The 19302-nt window shown below is 37.5% G+C and overlaps 1 protein-coding gene across 4 annotated transcripts in view; it reads right to left on the bottom strand.

The window, feature by feature from the left end:
- Nucleotides 1-367: 367 nt before the first annotated feature.
- The window catches only part of ITGB1 (integrin subunit beta 1), a 42027-nt gene continuing 23092 nt past the window's right edge, over nucleotides 368-19302 (bottom strand). For 3 of the 4 annotated variants that reach the window (XM_085227093.1, XM_085227092.1, XM_010712481.3), the window contains exons 7-17: nucleotides 18548-18703; nucleotides 17339-17434; nucleotides 16398-16487; nucleotides 15343-15483; nucleotides 15019-15221; nucleotides 13034-13272; nucleotides 11423-11645; nucleotides 10089-10321; nucleotides 8150-8316; nucleotides 7363-7443; nucleotides 368-1590 (exon numbers count right to left, since the gene is read on the bottom strand). In XM_085227093.1, coding sequence (XP_085083219.1) covers nucleotides 7369-7443; nucleotides 8150-8316; nucleotides 10089-10321; nucleotides 11423-11645; nucleotides 13034-13272; nucleotides 15019-15221; nucleotides 15343-15483; nucleotides 16398-16487; nucleotides 17339-17434; nucleotides 18548-18703 — 1623 coding nt within the window. In that variant the 3' untranslated portion in view covers nucleotides 368-1590; nucleotides 7363-7368. The remainder of the gene's footprint in view (nucleotides 1591-7362; nucleotides 7444-8149; nucleotides 8317-10088; nucleotides 10322-11422; nucleotides 11646-13033; nucleotides 13273-15018; nucleotides 15222-15342; nucleotides 15484-16397; nucleotides 16488-17338; nucleotides 17435-18547; nucleotides 18704-19302) is intronic. The other variant, XM_010712482.3, reaches the window with a different exon arrangement.

Below are 19302 nucleotides of genomic sequence, written 5' to 3'. Positions count from 1 at the left end.
TTTTCTTAAAAACAATACATTATTCTTCTCATTTGCTGTGTGTCGTGAAACAATACTAACCAAACAGTTCATTTGGTAGAACAGTCCTAAATTACAGAAATTGTTTAGCATACATGCTGTGGCTTCACATCAGTTGTCATCCCATGCGATAAGCACTGTGCTGCACCCTGGCCTTTGCGCACTTGGTACATCTAACTTCTTTTACCCAAGATCACTTTACCTAACTTCTCAGATTTGATCTAAAAAACATGCTTTATACTACTACAATTTTTATTATCTCTTGCCCGATCAGACAGTTCTCTTTTTTCTTTTTCTTCTTTGTTCTAAATGAGATCTACTTCTACAAGACAAAGAAACAGCACGCAAGTATTTTAAGGTACTTTTATTTAATAAATAACTTCAGTAATAGCACTGTAAAAAGTGAACATCTGTTAAAATAAAAAGGCACTTAAAACAAGGATATGACTATAATGCAGTTTGAATGGTCAAAGGCAAATATACATGGCACATGGCAAAAATGTGTGACTTGTCACATGACGAACTATGCAATCTTAGCTACAGGGCAAAGGCAAATTTACAGCTAAGACTGCCCAAAAAGAAAAAAAAAACGCTTGTGTTGATACAAAAATATTACAAAGAATCGCAACCAAACACGTTAAAAAGATTAGGAGTGTGACAAAGCACCAGACTAAAGAAACATTACACAAGAAAGACACAGTATGATGTAAGGCCCTTATGTGTTTTGAGGATGTCTTGGTAAAGCACTTCATGATACTGCCCAACCAGGGCTTGAATTTACAAAGAAAAATGAAGCAAGTTACCAGTCAGCAACTTTCGCAGTAATGGCACATGTTTTAAAGCTATTTTTTTTTTCCTTCTTAGAATTCTTTCCAAACCCTTTCATCTTAACTACACCCTGACAATAAGCAATTATAAAAATTAAAAATAAGCATGCTCACACTTTTTCCACCTTTTACACTGCTCATTTCCAACTCATTCAACTTACCATCTACTTAATCATATGTCTAGCAAGCAGAAGCCCAGCAATTCACCAGCTCCATGCTACATGAGTTTCAATATATCTGCAAACTCAAGCCCTGATTTCCCTGTAAAGCTACAAATTGTAATGCTAAATGGCTAGGCAGAGCCCTCATGCTGATTGCTTTAACCAGTTCCCTCCCAGTCTTGTCAAAGCACTAGCACACCCTAGAAGATCTAGATTCACAGCATGGGAGTGGAAAAGGTCAAAAAGGCACCATGTGACCTTAGCTGACTAGGCTACACAGTCTCAAGTTTTTTTTTTTTTTTTTTTTTGTCAGACCCCTGGCACTGATTTTTATTTGCAAAAGAAATTAAAAATAAACATAAAAAATTACATATGGTACATTCTCAAAACCTGAACAGGAAAACAAACCTATATGTAATGAATTAGTAAAATCACTGCAGTTTGCCCTAAATCTATCTTACTGTGACTACAAAAATTGCTACGCTGCATACAGTGTTGTGAAGTTATACAAGCAGTGTTCATTTTCCCTCATATTTAGGATTGACCACAGTTGTCACTGCACTCTTGTAAATAGGATTTTCACCCTAGAAAAAGAAAAATATTTGCATTAACATTCAGAGATGTGAAAAAAGCAGGTTTTTTTAAACAAGAATGAACATTAGTTTAAGAAATTTCTCATTAATGTTTTGTTTGTACACAAACAGCTTAAGTAAAGCTAGTTTTCCCTCTAGCAACTTAAAGGCATGCTCAGCTAACAAAGCAAAGCGTTAGGCAGATCCTACTCAGTTTATGTCACAGATTTCTTTTAAAGCTGCTGAACCACATACGCTCCTATCTCAGGCTGAGCAGTCAGCTCAAGTCTGGAGCCCAATATGGTTTTTAAAGAACAGAATTGCAAACAATATCATTTGAAACTATGACTGTTCAATGACCACATTCTGCTATAATTAACATTAAATAGCTTATTTCATATTATAATTGAATTCTTGAAACACAGAGGAAAGGCCTGTACCATCTTAACAATACATATCAATACTCAGTGTTGAACATCAGCACTTGTAATTCTCCTTCTGTTCCTGTAGGTTCCCTCCTCCCTCCTGGTATGTACAAAATGCACAGTTAAATCTGAAAGATTGCTGTAGTGATGCAAACGCGATTTATCTTAGTAAGTCTTACTCCATTTATGGCACATCCTTGCACACCTAGGATGAACAGCTTAAACTCTAAATGAAGAGATGAATCTCATTAGAGGCTATTGCGAGAATTCTGCCAGCACAGCCTAGATCTCCTGTTCTGTGCTCTTATCACAGCTGAACTTCAAGCTAAATAAATGTTGTTTACCAACATCAAACTCTTCTGTGCATGTACAAATAATTCCTGAGGAAGTTCAGTACAGAGCAGATGTCAGATGTACAGTTCTGGCCAGAACCATATCTGGTCTTCATCAGCAACAGGGGAGTATCTCGCCCTTTGAAATTCCTCTCAACTAAGATGTCTTATTACACCATAATTCAATTCCACTCTATTTAATTACATAGCATTTAAAATATTTCAGGTTTTTTTTTTTTTTTTTTTTTTCCTACAGTCAATCAAAGGAAATCCTGCTCTCACCCCCTGCCTCCCACTTCTGGACATCATTTTTTTTCTTTCATCTTTGATAGTCTGGCTTTTGGTGTGGAACAAATTGTGTCTGGTGGAGACTTACTGCTTTAATAAAGCAGATTTTCAAGTAGATTTTTATTGTTCTACACACAGCACTTGAGATCAGATGGCATAGAGGAGGTGTTCTGTAAAGTGTCAAAATCAAGCTATTAATATTTATACATAAAATGGGTCGCATCATGCCATGAGATGCTGCTCTGAACAATCTTTTCATTTGTAAGGAACTCGAAGCACTTATAAATGTACGTGATTTATAGAGATTAGGCATGTCTGGTTTTTTTTTTTTTTTTTTTTTTTATTATAAAGCCGAAACATCAACTACAAATACTACAGGATGTATCACAAGGTGACGAGGTGAGGAAAAACTACATGGGCTGAAACTTCTGTAACTGGGAAATTCTGTTACTTTCTGTGTGCAAGACCTAGTACAGGACAAGCTGACTGATGCACCCAAACAACAGTGGCTGCTGCTAGGGCAAGGCCATTTAGATGGGGTTCTGCCTTTGTCACAGTTCTTCTCCAACAAAAAAGAGTATTTCTCCTTAAAGTAGCCTTTTCTCCATGCAAGGAACAGAAAGGCACAGTCAGTATTGCCAGGGCTGAGTTCCCAAGCCTAATCTCTCAGCTCCAAAAACTGGACTGCTACATAGTATCTTTTTCCTTAAATCAGTATTCTCTGCTAACTCCTCAAGAGGGGAATCAGCATCATTTGGTTTGAGGTGAAGCTGCAACTAGGTGTCCAGTGTAGGCTACACTCAGTAACGGCAAAAAAATCTTCCAACAGATCATAGGCAATGCTGTGTTGGTTAAAAACCTATCATCTACTAGTTCAGAAAGAGATGAGGGGTGTGGAGGGAAAGTATTCATCATGGAAATAGCATTGCATTGCTAACTCTCAGCCACATAAATTACCAAGGCAAAATGTCTTGCGCATCCCCTGCAGAATATTGTTATTCTAAGACTTCCCATAGTAACATACAGATGAAACTGGAAGGCAGAAAATAATCCAACTGTGAGGGACGAGAGCTTTCATCACCATGTTTAAATGCTTGGCAACGTTGTGTTGACTGTTCTCTAGATAAGTTTTAACACAGACTTCTCCCCCCCAAAAACAGTAAAATGTATAATGCAGAGAAAATCTGTAAGCTTAATAGGCTGTATCATATGCAGACTAGAAAATACATACAGAGCTTTTCAATAGCAAGGCATGGTATAACATTTGTTACACCACGCTTTCAACCTTCAACACTCACAGTGAGGTGCAAGTTTGCATTTTTTACTTACAAAAGAGAGATAACTTCAGTTAGTTGTCAATCCAAAGTTTAGCAGTAAAACTTGGAAATTTGCAGGGTGCAGCTGGTATAATTTAATTTGAATTTGGAATCGGTTCAAAATGCAGTTTTCAAGATGTGACTGTAAGTCTAATGCTTTTTCAAAAGAAGTAATGATATGAAGTATCAGTGCTCTTTCTTTAGCACAAGGCTGATTTTACAAAGAAAGTGAAACGCTATACTGCCTTCCTGCGTACTTGCATTTATGTTTGCAAGAACTCTCAGAAATGCACAGTGAAATTTAGGTCACAGGATAAGGCACTTAACAAGGTGTCTCCCCATATCAGCTGAAGTGTATCAGGTCCCATTACAAATAATGGAGATTCAGTCAGCACAGCCAAAATTGTTCAGCTCAACTTCACACTTCATCAGCTGAGCAGCTTATGTGGCTCTACTGCCTTTTACCAGAACAGAGGTACCCAAATACTTCCATGAAGCAGGCACTGACAGCACTGGCCTTGCCAGCTGTACTCAGGCACTGCATCTCAGCCCTGGCTTAGAGAGATCGAGCTAGAGCTTTTCAGTGGAACTGAGATGGAAGTAGCAAATGAACAGCCACTAGTCTAACACAACCCTCACTGCACTCGGGCCCTCTTGCAGCTGGGACATAGAACAAACTTTCAGAGGTTAGCAGCATTCTGCACTTCTAACTGGTAACTACAATATGGTACACCAAACTTGCTTAGACAAATGCTACTGCTTTTTAAGTAAACCCATTTCCTTTATGCCAATGCAGAAAATGCACTGATTTAAGCATGCAACATTAGGAAAAACACTTCTGCCATAAGCCCTTATAAATGAAAACATCATGCACACTTATGCAACAACAAGATGGAACAGTAAAAACCAACAAACAATAACTATATACAAAATAGGGTGAAGTATGTTGGAATAGAGATATTTATAAAAGTAGCTTTATCAGAGAATAAGTGCCATGTTCTTGTAACAGTACTCATTTTTAACTAGACTGGGCTGTTCAGAGGTAAACAGTTCAGCCTGGTGTTGAATGAAGATGAGTTTACAACACAGGATTCTTCTCCACGGATTTGCTGTTTCAACAGTCACCTGGAGAACCTACCTTACTAATGGGTTAAAGTCCTAAGTCACTCTTAAGTCACTGCCCAGAATACTTAAACTCACCCAAATACATTGCTCAAGAGCTCTCATAAATGTTTTTACTTGTTTTAATCCCCATTTTACTATGATTCATAATGATGTTCTACAATATGACTGCTGTTTGTTATTTTACAGTAACATAAGACAGGCATCTGTCAATCTGTAAATACAGCAATTGAATCAGAGGGTAAAGCAAGGGCCACGCTTGAGGGGCAATGCAGATGGCAGAGGGCATCACCCTGTGATTGGCGGAAGAAAACCATTAGCATACTATTAAAAAATATTCTTAATGGCAATTTTAGATCCTCAGAAAATCTCTGTTATTGGGAAAAGGAGGATTTTCTCCTTTTTCTTCCTAAGGCCAACCTACTGCACCAATGCTTTCCTGGTGCTTGATAAAACGAAAATGCCTCCCTCTGTATCTCCAAAGTTCAGCTATTTCTATGAATACGAGCAAAGATAAAATCTACTTGAAGACCCACACTCTGCCATGTTCCTTTTAATCTTCACAGGGAGTGAAACAAAAAGGCAGAATTCAATCTTTCCAAGGAAAAAGGAGGGAGGGGAAAGCTTTTAGCAATAAGTAAATTTTGAAATGGCAACACTGTGGACATCATATCCTGGGAGAGTCACAGAGCAGAGAATGAGACCAAAGAATGGAAGTTACATACCACATGGTTTGTTACACGCTTGTTCTGCACGCAACAGAAAATACACAACTCAGTGAACAGCACAAAAGACGGTAATGGAGACTCAAACAGATGGATTGCATGAAATGTTAGAAAGGAGCAACAACTCAATTTCCTCTCCAAAAAAGCGCAGAGAAGGAAAAGTGGAAAGAAGGTGAACGTGGTTGGTGTGGCAAGCATAACAAACATTTTTTTTTACCACCAATTTGGGATACACTCAAAAGTGAAATGATTGTAAAGAGAAAAGGAAAGTACATTTATCAGGCTAGAACTCAGAATGCTAGGCAAAGTATTTGGAAATGTCATGGGGAGCACAGGTAAGAACTTAAATACTTTCTATTCCTATTTTCTCCCCTCATTTTCTCTTTACAAATTCTTTTAAGTGCGACGCTGAGAAAGGGAGATAGCAGAAAGAACGAAATCATAGAGATAGCTCCTTTTCCACTGGCTCCTGAACCCTTTGATATTTAAAGGGATGCAAATGCCTTCCCTACTTTCTCAGATTCTACTTCCTCCCTTTATTCCATATTTCTTATCCCTCAACATTCATTTGACACCCACTGCCTCACTATCATCCCCATCTCCTTCACCAGCAACTGGGTGTCCCAGGGAAAGAGGAGATACCCTAAAGCACTCAGGAAAGTGCAAGAGCAAAGTCTTCATAGGTTATCTGTCACTTCTGGTTTACCATCTTGGTGTTTGGGGTGCTGCTGTTAATTGTTGGGTATGAAGAGAACTGAAGTTAGCAGTTCCAAACAGAAATTAGGGGTTCTTACAAAGTTTAATAGGACTCAGACACTGAGGCAGAATACATCCAGAGCGGACAAGAACATTTTCTGCTCTTGTGTGAATGTTCTTTTCAAAGGAGGGCCCTAAGCTGACTGAACTACAAGGGCTGATACTACCAGTTATAACAGAAATGGGAATTGAAAGAATTAAGTGCATATTTAATTACCAAAGCAGCAAAGAATATGCATTTCACACTCCAAATATGGGATAGTTCTATGTTGATAAGCCAAAGCAGTTACAAATCCACCCTGTGAGGCTACTCTGAATGTTCCAGACTTATTCTAATAAAAAACAAACAAACAAACAAAAAAAAACCAACAAAAAATGGTGATACTGACAAGCTGGGATATCTTAGGAACATCTAAACTAGGTTTGAAAACATACCAGCTTCAAGCAAACTTACTGCTGATTTGAGGGAGTAGAAGATAAATCCTTCCCTGAACTTCTGTTTTTCTTCACAATCCAGAGAGCTTCATAAATCCTATCTACTGTGCTGTTATATACCCACATATTTATCCACAAACAGTTCATGAAAATAAATCACTTGTAGAATAGTTTTGTAAGCCAGTACTGGTGGTATTAGTAAGTAAGCAATCCTTCTGTCAAAACAAGTTAGATTTTCAAATTGCATTCTTTAAAACCCCAGAACCAAAGCAGCAGTAGATAAACTGTGCAAGACTCAAACTGTGATTAACTGACTGTGACACACAGTGAGTTTGAAGTGACATGCAAAGGATACAAAAGGAAGAAAATGAAAGAAGATACAAACTGAGACTTAGAGACCAGCTTTACGTCCATAGTTTGGGTTCTTGAAATTGTTAATAGGACTCTTGTATATTGGGTTTTCTTGCTGAAGTAAAAGAAACGGTCAATTTCAAATAATTCAACAGGGAAAAAAGTAACATTCTCAAGTATCACCCAAAAAATCATGCTACATATATGTAAAGAAAAGTGTTAGTAACATTTTTACCAGTGTAGAACTAATTCATTTTCTTAAATAAAAAGATTTCCTAAGAGATTTAAAAAAAATTCTTCTCATCCAGTGCACATGGGAATTAGCAGATGCCTACATTTTCCTAGAGCAGAAACCCAAAAGCATGCCTAAGCCTACGGACCAAAGGCTTACGTTTCTTACATTTTTTTTTGTTGTTGTCAAGAGGTTGAGGAGGTTTCAACAAACCAGTAGCAACCATCCTTCTGTTAACAAAATCTCTTGCTGAACTATTCTGTCACCATCACATTTTCTCAATGGAATTTTATTCCAACTGAAGTTACTACTCACTTTTTTAAGTCAAGATGTACTTCTTGAAGGTCTGTTTTAGTTATTTATTTATTTTTATTAATAACAAATTACACTTGTTTCAGGTCAGCTTAAAATAAGGATACTTCTGTATTCCTGCCCTATGGAAAAACAATCTGAAACAAAAAGGAGGAACTGGGAGAAATTCCTGTCCTATGGAGAAACAAATTTGAAACATGAAGGGCATGTGAACAAAAGAAATCTATTCCTCAACAATTACCATAGCTGTTTTATAGATAGAAGCCTCCCAGCTTACCGTATCCCACTTGGCATTCATCTTCTCCTTTTCAAATTTAGCGAATTCTCTTCTGTCATGAATGATCATTAGTAGTTTCCAAATCAGTAACAATGCAAGTCCAATAAGAACAATTCCAGCAACCACGCCAGCTACAATGGGTATGATGTCAGGGCCACTAGGGCATTCTAGGGTACAAAAACAAGAGAAACATGACTTTACAAATGATAATGATGTTCAGATGCTTTTAAAAATGTTCATTTTGTACTGAAGCCATTATTTTAAATATCTGAGAAATGCTAATACTACTTTCATGTCAAATTACAGAAGTTTGGAGCAGCACATCTTTGGAATGTTCCAGATATTTGTCCTTCTATTTTTTTGCTTAATCTTAGCAATAGAATAATCATTATTCTGATGATGAAATCAGCACACTGCTAACCTCTTAAGCTATTCATTTAGAGAACTTGGATAAAATAACTAGTAATTGTATTTTAAACGTGCAGGAGCTCTAAATCAAAGATGGTGCTAGAGGGACAAATGTCTAGTTTGTCAGTCAATGCCTCTACAGATAGTATTGTAAGGGAACAGTGTTCCTCGTCTTTATCTCAGATTAGTTCTATTATTTATTTCTATATATTTAGCAAATGACACTTCACTTCTATGGGACAATGTTTTTAGGATATTTTCTCATCTTGGGAATTGGTCTCTGCCGAGGGTGGAAAAACCCACATCCTTGGATAAAAATATCAGGCACCTTCAAAATAAATGAATGTTTGAAAATAATAACAAAGCTGAAAAATGCATTAACTAATGGGCAAAAATAACCTCGAGATTAACCCAGTTAAAGAAAAATTCTCAATATTCACAATCTGATGAAGGGCTTTTGTAGAGTTCAAGGCACTGACTGAAAGTATCACAAGCAAAGATAACTGCTGTTACTCCTACGTCCATATGAACAGAGATTCCACACAAACTGTGGTCTTCTAATCTTTGTAGATGCTGCAGTAGGGGGGAAGAAGTGGGAAGAGAAAGGGCAGGGATTCTTTGGGAATAAGTAAGGAGTGAACATCTGCTCCACCAAACCCAGCTCTGCCAGACAGAGCTTGCTCCTCTAGTGCCCATATCATACAAAATCCTCTTGCAGAATACAAATTCTTCAGAAGGCTTGGTTCCACTCTTATCTAAGGCAACATAAATTTATATGGGAAGAAAAGGCCAGGTTCCATACATACTGGGTGGGTGTTCACTTGTCCTAAGAGAATATGGGGCTCAAGATCTTTCTCTCTACACTTTAGAAAACATTTCTAAAGAATTTAAAACATTCTTAATTGAAAGTGCTATTTAACTCAGGAAGAATTTAACCACTGGTGGGTATTAAGAGATGATCATTCAAGTGATCAGATCCAAAAATTCCTTGAGGAGTTCTAAGCGTATCAACACACAAACAAGGCTTATATTTTGTGTAAGGCTTATAAAAATCTGAGTGTTTTTTTTCCCCCCCTTTGGGTTCAAGACTGGTTTCCATTTGTTAAAAATTAAAAATGACAACAAAAATCCACGTGCACTACTACTTCTATTCTGCAGTACCAGCTCAGTCAAAAAACAGAAAGCAAAATTCAGATACCTACCAGTTGCTGCAGGACAGGTAATACAAGCCCAAAGGCACCAAACAGAAACACGAAATACATGAAAAACAAACTTAGATCTCTGACTGACTTAAAAAACAGACAAACAAAAAACCAAACTTGTTTCTGTCAGCCGAAAGCTTAGAAAAAACAGGTCTAGAGAGACTTAGATTTTTAAAATGCCACTTCAGTTCTGGATATCTGCAACTCTCACGCAAGTAGCAGATACTGTTTCTGAATGCAACTCAGGCAGAACAACACAGCTACTTTATAGTATACAACATCTGTGAGAATTAAGGTGAAGGAAGAGAAGGCAACATTAGTTAGCGTACCTGGTGTCTCTACCACATGGACATTGGCTTCACCATTTGAATTGACTGAGTATGTGAAGTAGAACCAGCAGTCATCAACGTCCTTTTCTTTGCAATGAGACAGTGGATCGGGCTGGCCGGGCTGCGGCAATTTGTCTCGACTTTCTACCCGTGTCATGTTAAAATGCATGCATTCCTGAGAACATGTTTCCTTTTTTTCTCCCTTATCGAAAGCTCTGCACTGAACACAGTCCCTGTGGAAATACATGATCAGAAATAATGCTTTCTCATGTGTTCACAAAAGCTTTTTAGCATTTAATGTAAAGAAATGTAAAGGAGAAAGAGAAAAAAACCAAACAACATGGACATAAGAGCCAAAAAAAAAAAAAAAAAACCAACCCAAAAAACCACTTAACTTTTTACCAGTCAGAACACTGATGTACCTTTAGATTAACAAAGACCTGCTTTACCAAATTCCTGTTTAACTAAATGAGTCACAAGCTTCAAGGACAGGGAGGGGAAAAAACCAACCAACCAACCCAAGAGAACTAAATGTCTAAAAGGAATGATATCTACAACTTTTTCAACGTCTGTACCAGGAAAATGAATACCCTCAGACAAGCTAGGGTAGGAACAGAAGGTTTACAATAAAACACTGTATGAGATACTGGGCTGAGAAGGACAAACTGGGTGAGGAGTTTTATGGTAAGTCATCACTCTGAATACATCACTGAAAAAAAGCAGACTGATCAGGAGTTTTATAGCAGCTGAGAGAATCCTTAGTGGCAGGAATCAGCACAGCCACCAATCATAAAGTTATTATTTCAAAAGTTTGTACACAGAAAATCCTTCACTTTCAAAAACCTGGATTTTCTTCTTAAAAAGCTCCTCTGGAAACAGCAGTATACTTGTGCTTATTTTTTGCTATGTGAATTTCAAAAGGCCAAGACGATGGGACTTCACAGCCTGCTGCATTAGGCCTACGCTTTCCTCAGCTCTGCAGAATGTTGGCTCTTGGTAATCATACATAAAGCTGTAACCTGTCCAAGTCAATCAAATCAATCTGAATATACAAAACTGATTTAACAACACAAACATTTCAGTGAGTAACAAAAAAACAGCAGGGAAAATTTAAGAGATAGACAGTCTATTTGGGAGCAATCAAAATACTGTTTGTTTTGTATTTCTTGATCCTCATCCAACAACTTCCATTATCTAAAGGGATTACATGATATTCCTACATTTCAGGATAGGACAGAGCACAGTATCAAGACCCTCATTTTCAAAATTCAGCGTAAGAACATATCACAGAACCAAACAAACATAAGCTGGGATTTGGCTTTCTATTTACTTACTTGTGCTCTGCACAGACACCAAGGCAAGTCTGACACATCTCACATGTGGGGCCTTGGAATTTGGGATCTGTACAATTACAAGTACCACATTCACAAGTTCCCCTTCCATTGCAAATCTGTCCGTTTGCTGCCAGGCATGGAGTGGTATCCAAAGAACAATCACAAGCACTGCCAGTGAAGTTGGGGAAACACTCACACACTCTGCATTTGCAGATGCCATTTCCTGTGGATTGAAAAGATATTTCAGTGTAATCAAGTCTAACATTAAACACATTTATGACAGTAATAAACAAGTGTTTGCCATTTTAGGATAGACACAGGGAAAAGAGAACCCCAGTGGGCAAAAAAGGAAAACAGTAATGAAGCAAAAGAGCTACAGATTTAAGTTTTAATTCCTTAGAAGAAAACTCTACTTACAGAGGTTTCTCTCCTTTCCCCAATTTCCTACATTTGGATTTCCTTTCATAAATGAAATAACAAGATTTGGGACAGCTGATTATGGCAATACCTCATGGGCAGAGAGCATCACAGTATTGCTTCAGCTGAGAATTTCGTAGCTGCACTGATCACTACTGTCTCTGAATCTATCTTTACATAAATTTATAAAGTAAGATCTAAAAAGATCTTGGACTTCATATCACAGAAAAATGAAAGACTTTTGGCTCCCTAAAACCTCATTCAGCTACTGCTACTTGCGTCCCCAACGGGGCAGTTTGGATGGAAAGATCTATGGCTACATCTCTCCATCTCCATGTTAAGTAGAGCGTTTAGGTCAATGCTCATCTGTCACCATGTATCTTAGGACAACACCACCATCACTGCTATCCTTTGGAGAGCTGATGAGCAACAAGCGTATTCTGAATAAACCAGGCAGACTAGGTATTCTCTTAATTCAGTTAAAGCTTAGGGGCTTCTTTGTTTTATTTCTGGATCAGAGTCAAAACTGAAGGAGTAGTTATATACCCAGTGAACACTTCCACATATAAAGGAGCCTAAGGAAGTTAAAGGGCAAAATATATGTATTAAATTAGACCATAGGTGCTAAACGATCTTCTAAATTGCTTCTGATCCCAGAATTAACTGCCATTTACAATCTTGTTTCAAGCACTTAAGGTGTCTACCTGGGTCTTGCACATTCTAAGCTTCACTCACCTCTAGAATAGTCTCAAGATAGCATCTCACTGGTATCTTGTCAAGCACCAATTCAAACACTAGGCTGTAAGTGAGGTCATTATCTCTTTTTATTGACGCTATGGTTACACTGAGCCAGTATAACTTTATAATGTCAGGACAGTTGTCTCAGCATTCTTTACTATAATATCTGAGCATAATTCTGTAATGAACAGCAGAAGCCAAATTCATTTTACATCCTTCTTGGAGCTGTGCTTCAAGGAAGATGAAATGTGTATAAACACACACTATGCTCACGACTGCAAAGAGTTGTTTTATTAATAGACAGGTGTTTTCAACCACTGAAACTATGCATGTTACCACTGTTATCACATAGCTATGTATTTTTAAGGTAAGTACAACTACTTTACAGGCTACAGTTGACAGATTTGTAAACCATTGGCCATTTTTCTTACAGAGCAGTCCGAAGTAATTTCTCACCTCCACAAATCAAACCGTTTGATCGATCGCAGTTGAAGTTATCACATTCACAATATTTGCCAGAATACACTTCGTTGGTGTTTTCTCTTTTCTTGCATACGCACTGTCCACAAATGCACTCTCCATTGTTGCTGCATATTTCTGTACTGTTCTCCCTTCTGCAGTAAGCATCCATATCCTCACTATTTACTTCATCTGTACTACATTCACAAAGTCTTCCGATACGTCCTTCATTACATCTGCAAGGTAAGAACATGACTGAAAGTGTGCAAATCCATCTCTCTGGGCAAATAAAACAGCTCTTGAAGCTGCTGGATTTAACTGGATGAAAATGATCTTATATTGATAACTTTTTCCAGGTGAGAAGTGTCACCACCCTAATAGATTGCCACATAACCACTATTAATCCCTCTCTGGTGCGACAGAACAACAACTACTTTTAAGTGACAATAACTGCTCAATGTAGCTGCTGTCAAATTTTAGTGAAAGTAATCTCCCAAGAACAGCAAGTAGGCAGGGGAGCAGCTGATCTTCAGAGCTGCTGAGCATCAGCAAATTCAACTGGGACCTTTGGGATTCAGCATTCTCAGTGTCAAGGCTAAAACACTGATGAACAAATGGAAGTTATCCTTGTTCAGCTACTGACAATCTGCTATCAAAAAGACAATCAGAGGTAATGCTTCCATCACAAAATTGCTGCTGTTGCAAAAGAAAAATGCTGTTCTTACCTGGAGGTTTTACCCTTGCAACAAACCCCAGGAACAGTAGTAACAGTGATACTAAGTTTAATAACTCTTTCTACAGACAAGGATGGGAGAAGCTGCTTCCATTATTTAAAGAGAACATAAAAAATAACTGCAAAATTAAGCAGTTTATCTACTGTATATGGTCTGAAGTAGCTTATTCCTCAGCTTACTTAATATTAAGGTGTTAGTCATAACTCAGTCTTTCAAGCACTCAGCTTCTGTCATCAGCCTCACCAGGAAGACTGTCCTATACTCAAAGTCCCATAAGCTAGAAGTCAATAACATTTTCATTATTTTTAATAAATAGTCACAAAGTTTTAAGAACAAGATTTATAACATTTTTATATTTTTATTTATTTATAGATGCAGTTTACTGAGCAAGAACCATCCAGAACAGATCCCTGAAGTCCTGGATCCTATTTTCCTAAGGAAGTACTTAATTGCATTCAGCTCTTACCATTCATGTCTAAAGACTTTCCAACAAGAAATGCTTTTCATTTTTGCTGTTGGTTTCTTGGGAAAAAATGGTTTAAACCTTGACTTACTAAGCTGATATTCAACAATTCTCCTGCTGGCATTTAACTCCAGAATATCCAATATAATGGGAAATAACGGAAGTTCCAAAAGCATAATTATACAAATGATTAAATCTATGCCTAAAGATTTACAATGCAATTGGAAGAAATATTGTAATAAGGCCCCCAGAAGTTACAAACAAAGCAAGGAAAAGAGAGCAAGGAGGGGATAAGTCATCCAAAATAAAAGGCTGCTCTTTTTACTTTTCCCTTCTTTGAAGCAACTGATGCCAATCTGGGTAGGAGCTCCTATCACAAACTAGAAAGCCTCCGAACTTCTTGAAATCAGCACTTTACATTAGAAAGATGAAATTAAATCAGTATGAACACTTGCAAAAATATCACAAAGTAATCATTAATTTTCTCTGCCATAAACACAGACTTTAAAATTAAATGTGGGAAATAAAGCATTAAGGCCTATATCCTTTAAAGTATTAAATCAAGGCCAAATTCTAATTCTGACTTGTACAACAATATCAATCTAATACTATGACTTCTAGCACAGATTATTTGCAGATATGAGGTATGTCAAAATAGGACTGTAACAATAATTCTTGTTCTTTCACTCAGAAACTATTAAACTCAAACCAACTTCAATTAAGCAAACAAAGCTACAGCTCGTATTTCCTTTCTGCAAAGATAAATAAGATGTCCGTTTATCTACCTGCATGCTCCACATTCAAATGTCCCATTTCCGTCGTGGCAGGCGGGGCTGTTTGGTTCTCCTTCGCTTTGACACAGACAATCACAGATGAACTGGAGATTGATTTCCACTTCTTCAGTGAACCCCAGTGGTTTAATTTTAATGGTTTCATTTTGTCCTTTCTTTGGACATTCATTTGCTGTTACATTAATCTCAAACCTAACCTGCAAACAAAAACAAATGAAGTCTCACGTTATTAAAAGGAACTTTGCACGAAATAAAGAAAACACTAAGCGTTAGAGATTTTAAGTAAAATTTGAGAGTAGCACATGCATTGTTGGTTACCTCATCTCCTATTGAAATGTTGGAACATTTTCTTCCGTCTTCCTGCGTGTCGTTGACTCCATTCTTGCAGTATGATTTGTAACTGATTGTCACTCCTTTTGGTAGCTTACTGTTTTCCAGGATCACCTCTGAAGAAAGGGACTAAACCAGTAGTTATTAGCTAACTTAGAATGGAGTTGCAAAACCATTTTGATGGAAAAAATCCAGGACAGACTGAGCAAAGTAGCTCTCTGACCCTCTTACTGATGCAGAGCCATCCATACACTGGGAAGTGCAGGACGTGTGGGAAAATCAGCAGAAGAGGCTTTGGGACTCGATCTCAATGTGTTGTGCCCAGTGGCTCTCCTGGGGAAACATGAGCTGTCTCTGGCTCTGAACACAACAGAATCCAAGCACGATGCTTTCCCTCAAGCGTGCCGTGGGCAGAAGGAAATGCTATGGAGTCTGCCTGTGCTCAGCAGAGAGGGACACTCTTGGGGCTGGGCAGTGCTGGGGTGCCCAGAAAGCCCAGCTCAGGGCTGCTCACAGCCATGCCAGGTAACCCCTTATCACACCTCAGCCCTGCTACACGTGGGCACCGGGAGATATTTGTTTGTGCTGTGTGCTCCAAAGGGGGAAATGGTGCTTCTTGGTACAGCACAGCTATGAGGAAAATATTCTGGGTCCAAATGTAGGAGACACTGATGTTGATGAAAACATTTTTCTTAAAGCCAAGAGAGTGCAAAGCGGCCCTCTGCTTTTCCACATGGAAGAAAGGTAGGTAAAAATCTGAAGGCTCTAAAGAAACAGGTTTGTGTCTTTTTTTTTTTTTTAAAGGGAAAAAAATGATGACAACTTCTTTTCTTTGTATTTTTGTTTTAAGTAACTTTAACAGTGAATCTCTGTAGCCTTCTAATCTCCATTGTCAGTGTCTGATTGCCTGATGTGGTTTTATATTTATCCTTCACAATACTAACCTCCTATTTTATAGAAAAATTTAAAATCCACCTTGGAAAAATTCATAACAACTTAGAAGCAAGGAAAACAAACACCATGCAAACAAAATTTGAACTTACATTGTATGCATCAATGATCAACTGAATGACATTGCTGGAATTGGAAGACAACGTTCCTACTGCTGATTTTGGTATGAGGTTTTTCAGTTCCTGTAAATATTTATGAAAGTAAAAGGAAAATTACAGCCTTGCTAACAATCCAAGTATAAATTGCATTGTAGATGCATGTGTGGTGATAATGCATCACTTCAAAAAATAAGGCTGAAGTGTTGTCAGATTTTTGAGATCATACCAAGAACCGCTGGAATAAACAAATGTTCACCTTTCTCTTCTGCACTTTGGCAATAAAAGCATTCGTGTTACTGTAACAGAATAAAATATTCTCTTGCAAAAATTAGCCACAGATCTTCATGATTTTAAAAAAGAAGCACAACAGTTGTCGAGGTAGGCATACAATTTATGATTTCCAGGAGAAAAAAAACCCTTAAAACTTGAAAGGAGGAAAAAAATGCATCTCCTTCACACAGTCATTTCCTATTTCATAATCATATGCAGCAGTTCAGTTAATTTTAACCATGAGGAATATAAACAGATCACAAAGAACAAAATGTGTTCCTTCATTAGTGGCTACACTTTCCTAAGCTATTCTGCTGTAAAAACATTCATAAAAAGTAGCATTACAAATATGTTCTCCACGCCATTTTACTTATTAAGAAAGCCAAGGAGAATTCTTTTCTTAAGAAGTACAAGATCCATTTTCTCCTTGGAAATTACGTACACACACAGCATCACTTTGAATAAGTGGGGAGATGGGGGAAAGCTTAATAATAAAAGCATGAATAGCCAAATGTTGGATTTGTGATCGCTTCCAGCTGTACTTCTTCTAACTTCATATCAAGCAACTTGAATAAATTCAGTCCAGATCTAAGTCAGCCTCCTAGCTGTCAGTCTCTTCAGGGGAAAGAAATTCAGAGACCAGAAAATGCATTATATATCCTTACCTTATAAACTGCCTGAAACTCTTCAGTAACAGCAAAAATTGTCTGAATATTGTTCTCACTAAGCTTCTGTACCAGATGAGCAATAGAGGGATAATCCTGTTTAAATTAATTAAATAAATAAAGCAAATCAAAGTTATGATACTCAGTAGAAAATAATTGTTAATATTTTGATGTTATAAATACAAAAGAATTTTAGAAGCATTCGTAAGACTTCCAACTAGCCAGCTTATCTTATGGATCCAAATTAAAGCCACCCCTGCAAACCATTATCCATCGAAAAGATTCCATGTATGCCCCAGGAAGAGAGCCGAATTTGGAAGGGAGAACAGAAATGCTGTCATACTCCCTGACACTGAAATCCTCCAATTCCTAATTTCAATATTCTCACAGTTACCTTCAATATTTTTCCCACACATTTGTGAAAAGGTATCTGACTTAATACCATTAAAACCACTTCTGGTAGTGCTCCAGAATAAATTTTAAGTTGTCATTGGAGAAACACTCCCTTAAATTTAGGAACATATGAACGTGCAAACTTGGTAAAGCTTACTGGTGTTTACCCTATTCAGTAAATGTTTTTCTTTTCACCTTTCTTCTACTTCACCTCTCAATAAACTAAAGTGGCCATGCTGCTAACATACTTACCATAAATTTGGTATTGTAAGATGTCAAGTAGTCTTAGGATTCTACAGAATTTCAATTAGCAATGAATGCAAAATTATGAGCAGCATACTCAATCAGCGAGAGCTCATGCTCAAATGATCAAAATGCCTAACAGACTTAAAAATGAAATGAAATAAAATAAAAAGCCAACTCTCATGAACAGAGACAGGTGAATCTATCATTTGGGCCCCAAAGTAAATGAAGCTAGGCATGATGCTATCTATAACTGCGCAGTAGGAGAAATACTTCCGAGCACTAATAATAGTGAAAGGATGAAATAGCAGGATAGAGCCAGCACCACAGTTTGCCAGTGGATGAGCAGAGTTATTAGGCACCACAAGTGAAAGTTGACATTTCGTGAAGTTTTCCAACTATAACTCTTGCAGTTCTGCATTTCTCATGCAGAAGTCATGTGATTTAATAGAGAGGCAAAAGGGTAAATTCCAAAAGATGTACTGTTCAGAAAATATGCCACTTGACTTTTTTTTTTTTTTTGAGTTCAGCACAAAAAATATTAATTTCCCTAAAGACAAAGTAAAGACTTACGTAATAGTGGCTCATTGTGTACATATTATTTTCCAGGTGACATTTCCCATCATTTGGTAAAACAATTCCACCAAGTTTACCATCCCCTGCAAAGTGAAATCCAGCATCCGTGGAGAACACCAACAGCCTTGTAACGTTTCTCCATCCAATCTGGTCCTTAGGAAAAAAAACAAGAACCAGTTCAGGTATTTTGTACCACCTTTTTTTTTTTTTTTTTTTTTTAGCAATATGGACCAACATTGAAGAGTTAAGTGCATAATAAAAATAGAGAGTGCATGATAAACTTAGGAGAAGCCACACAATGAAGGGATTATCCTGAAAATTATATAATTCACTCAAACGTTATAAGTGCTCATATTTGTGTGCTCTAAAACATTTGCTGTAGGATTTTCACCAAAGGTAATGAACATTCTATCTGCTCTTTTAAAACAAGACTCTGGACTGCTTCAGGAAGCGCTGACACCTTACACTGATCGGCAGCGTAACAATACAGTAACAAACAGTAACCTCAGATATCATTTTTGGGGAATTCATACTGCATAGGAACATAGAACTGTCTGTCAGATCAGAAACATGAAAGGCAGCAGTGATCTGGATAAGAACTCCAAAAACATACAACAGTCTTGTTCTGATCTACTTCTGTCTAAGAAGCTGGTAGGAATTACCATTCATCAAGCTACTCTGAAACCTGAGCTAGAAGCAGCATATAACACTGAAATAATTGGAGCATAATTGCCAATTCACAACTCCATACA

Source organism: Meleagris gallopavo, chromosome 6 (genome assembly GCF_905368555.1).
Source record: "Meleagris gallopavo chromosome 6, MGAL_WU_HG_1.1, whole genome shotgun sequence".
NCBI classification, from domain to species: domain Eukaryota; kingdom Metazoa; phylum Chordata; class Aves; order Galliformes; family Phasianidae; genus Meleagris; species Meleagris gallopavo.
This window is presented reverse-complemented; position numbering and strand designations above follow the sequence as displayed.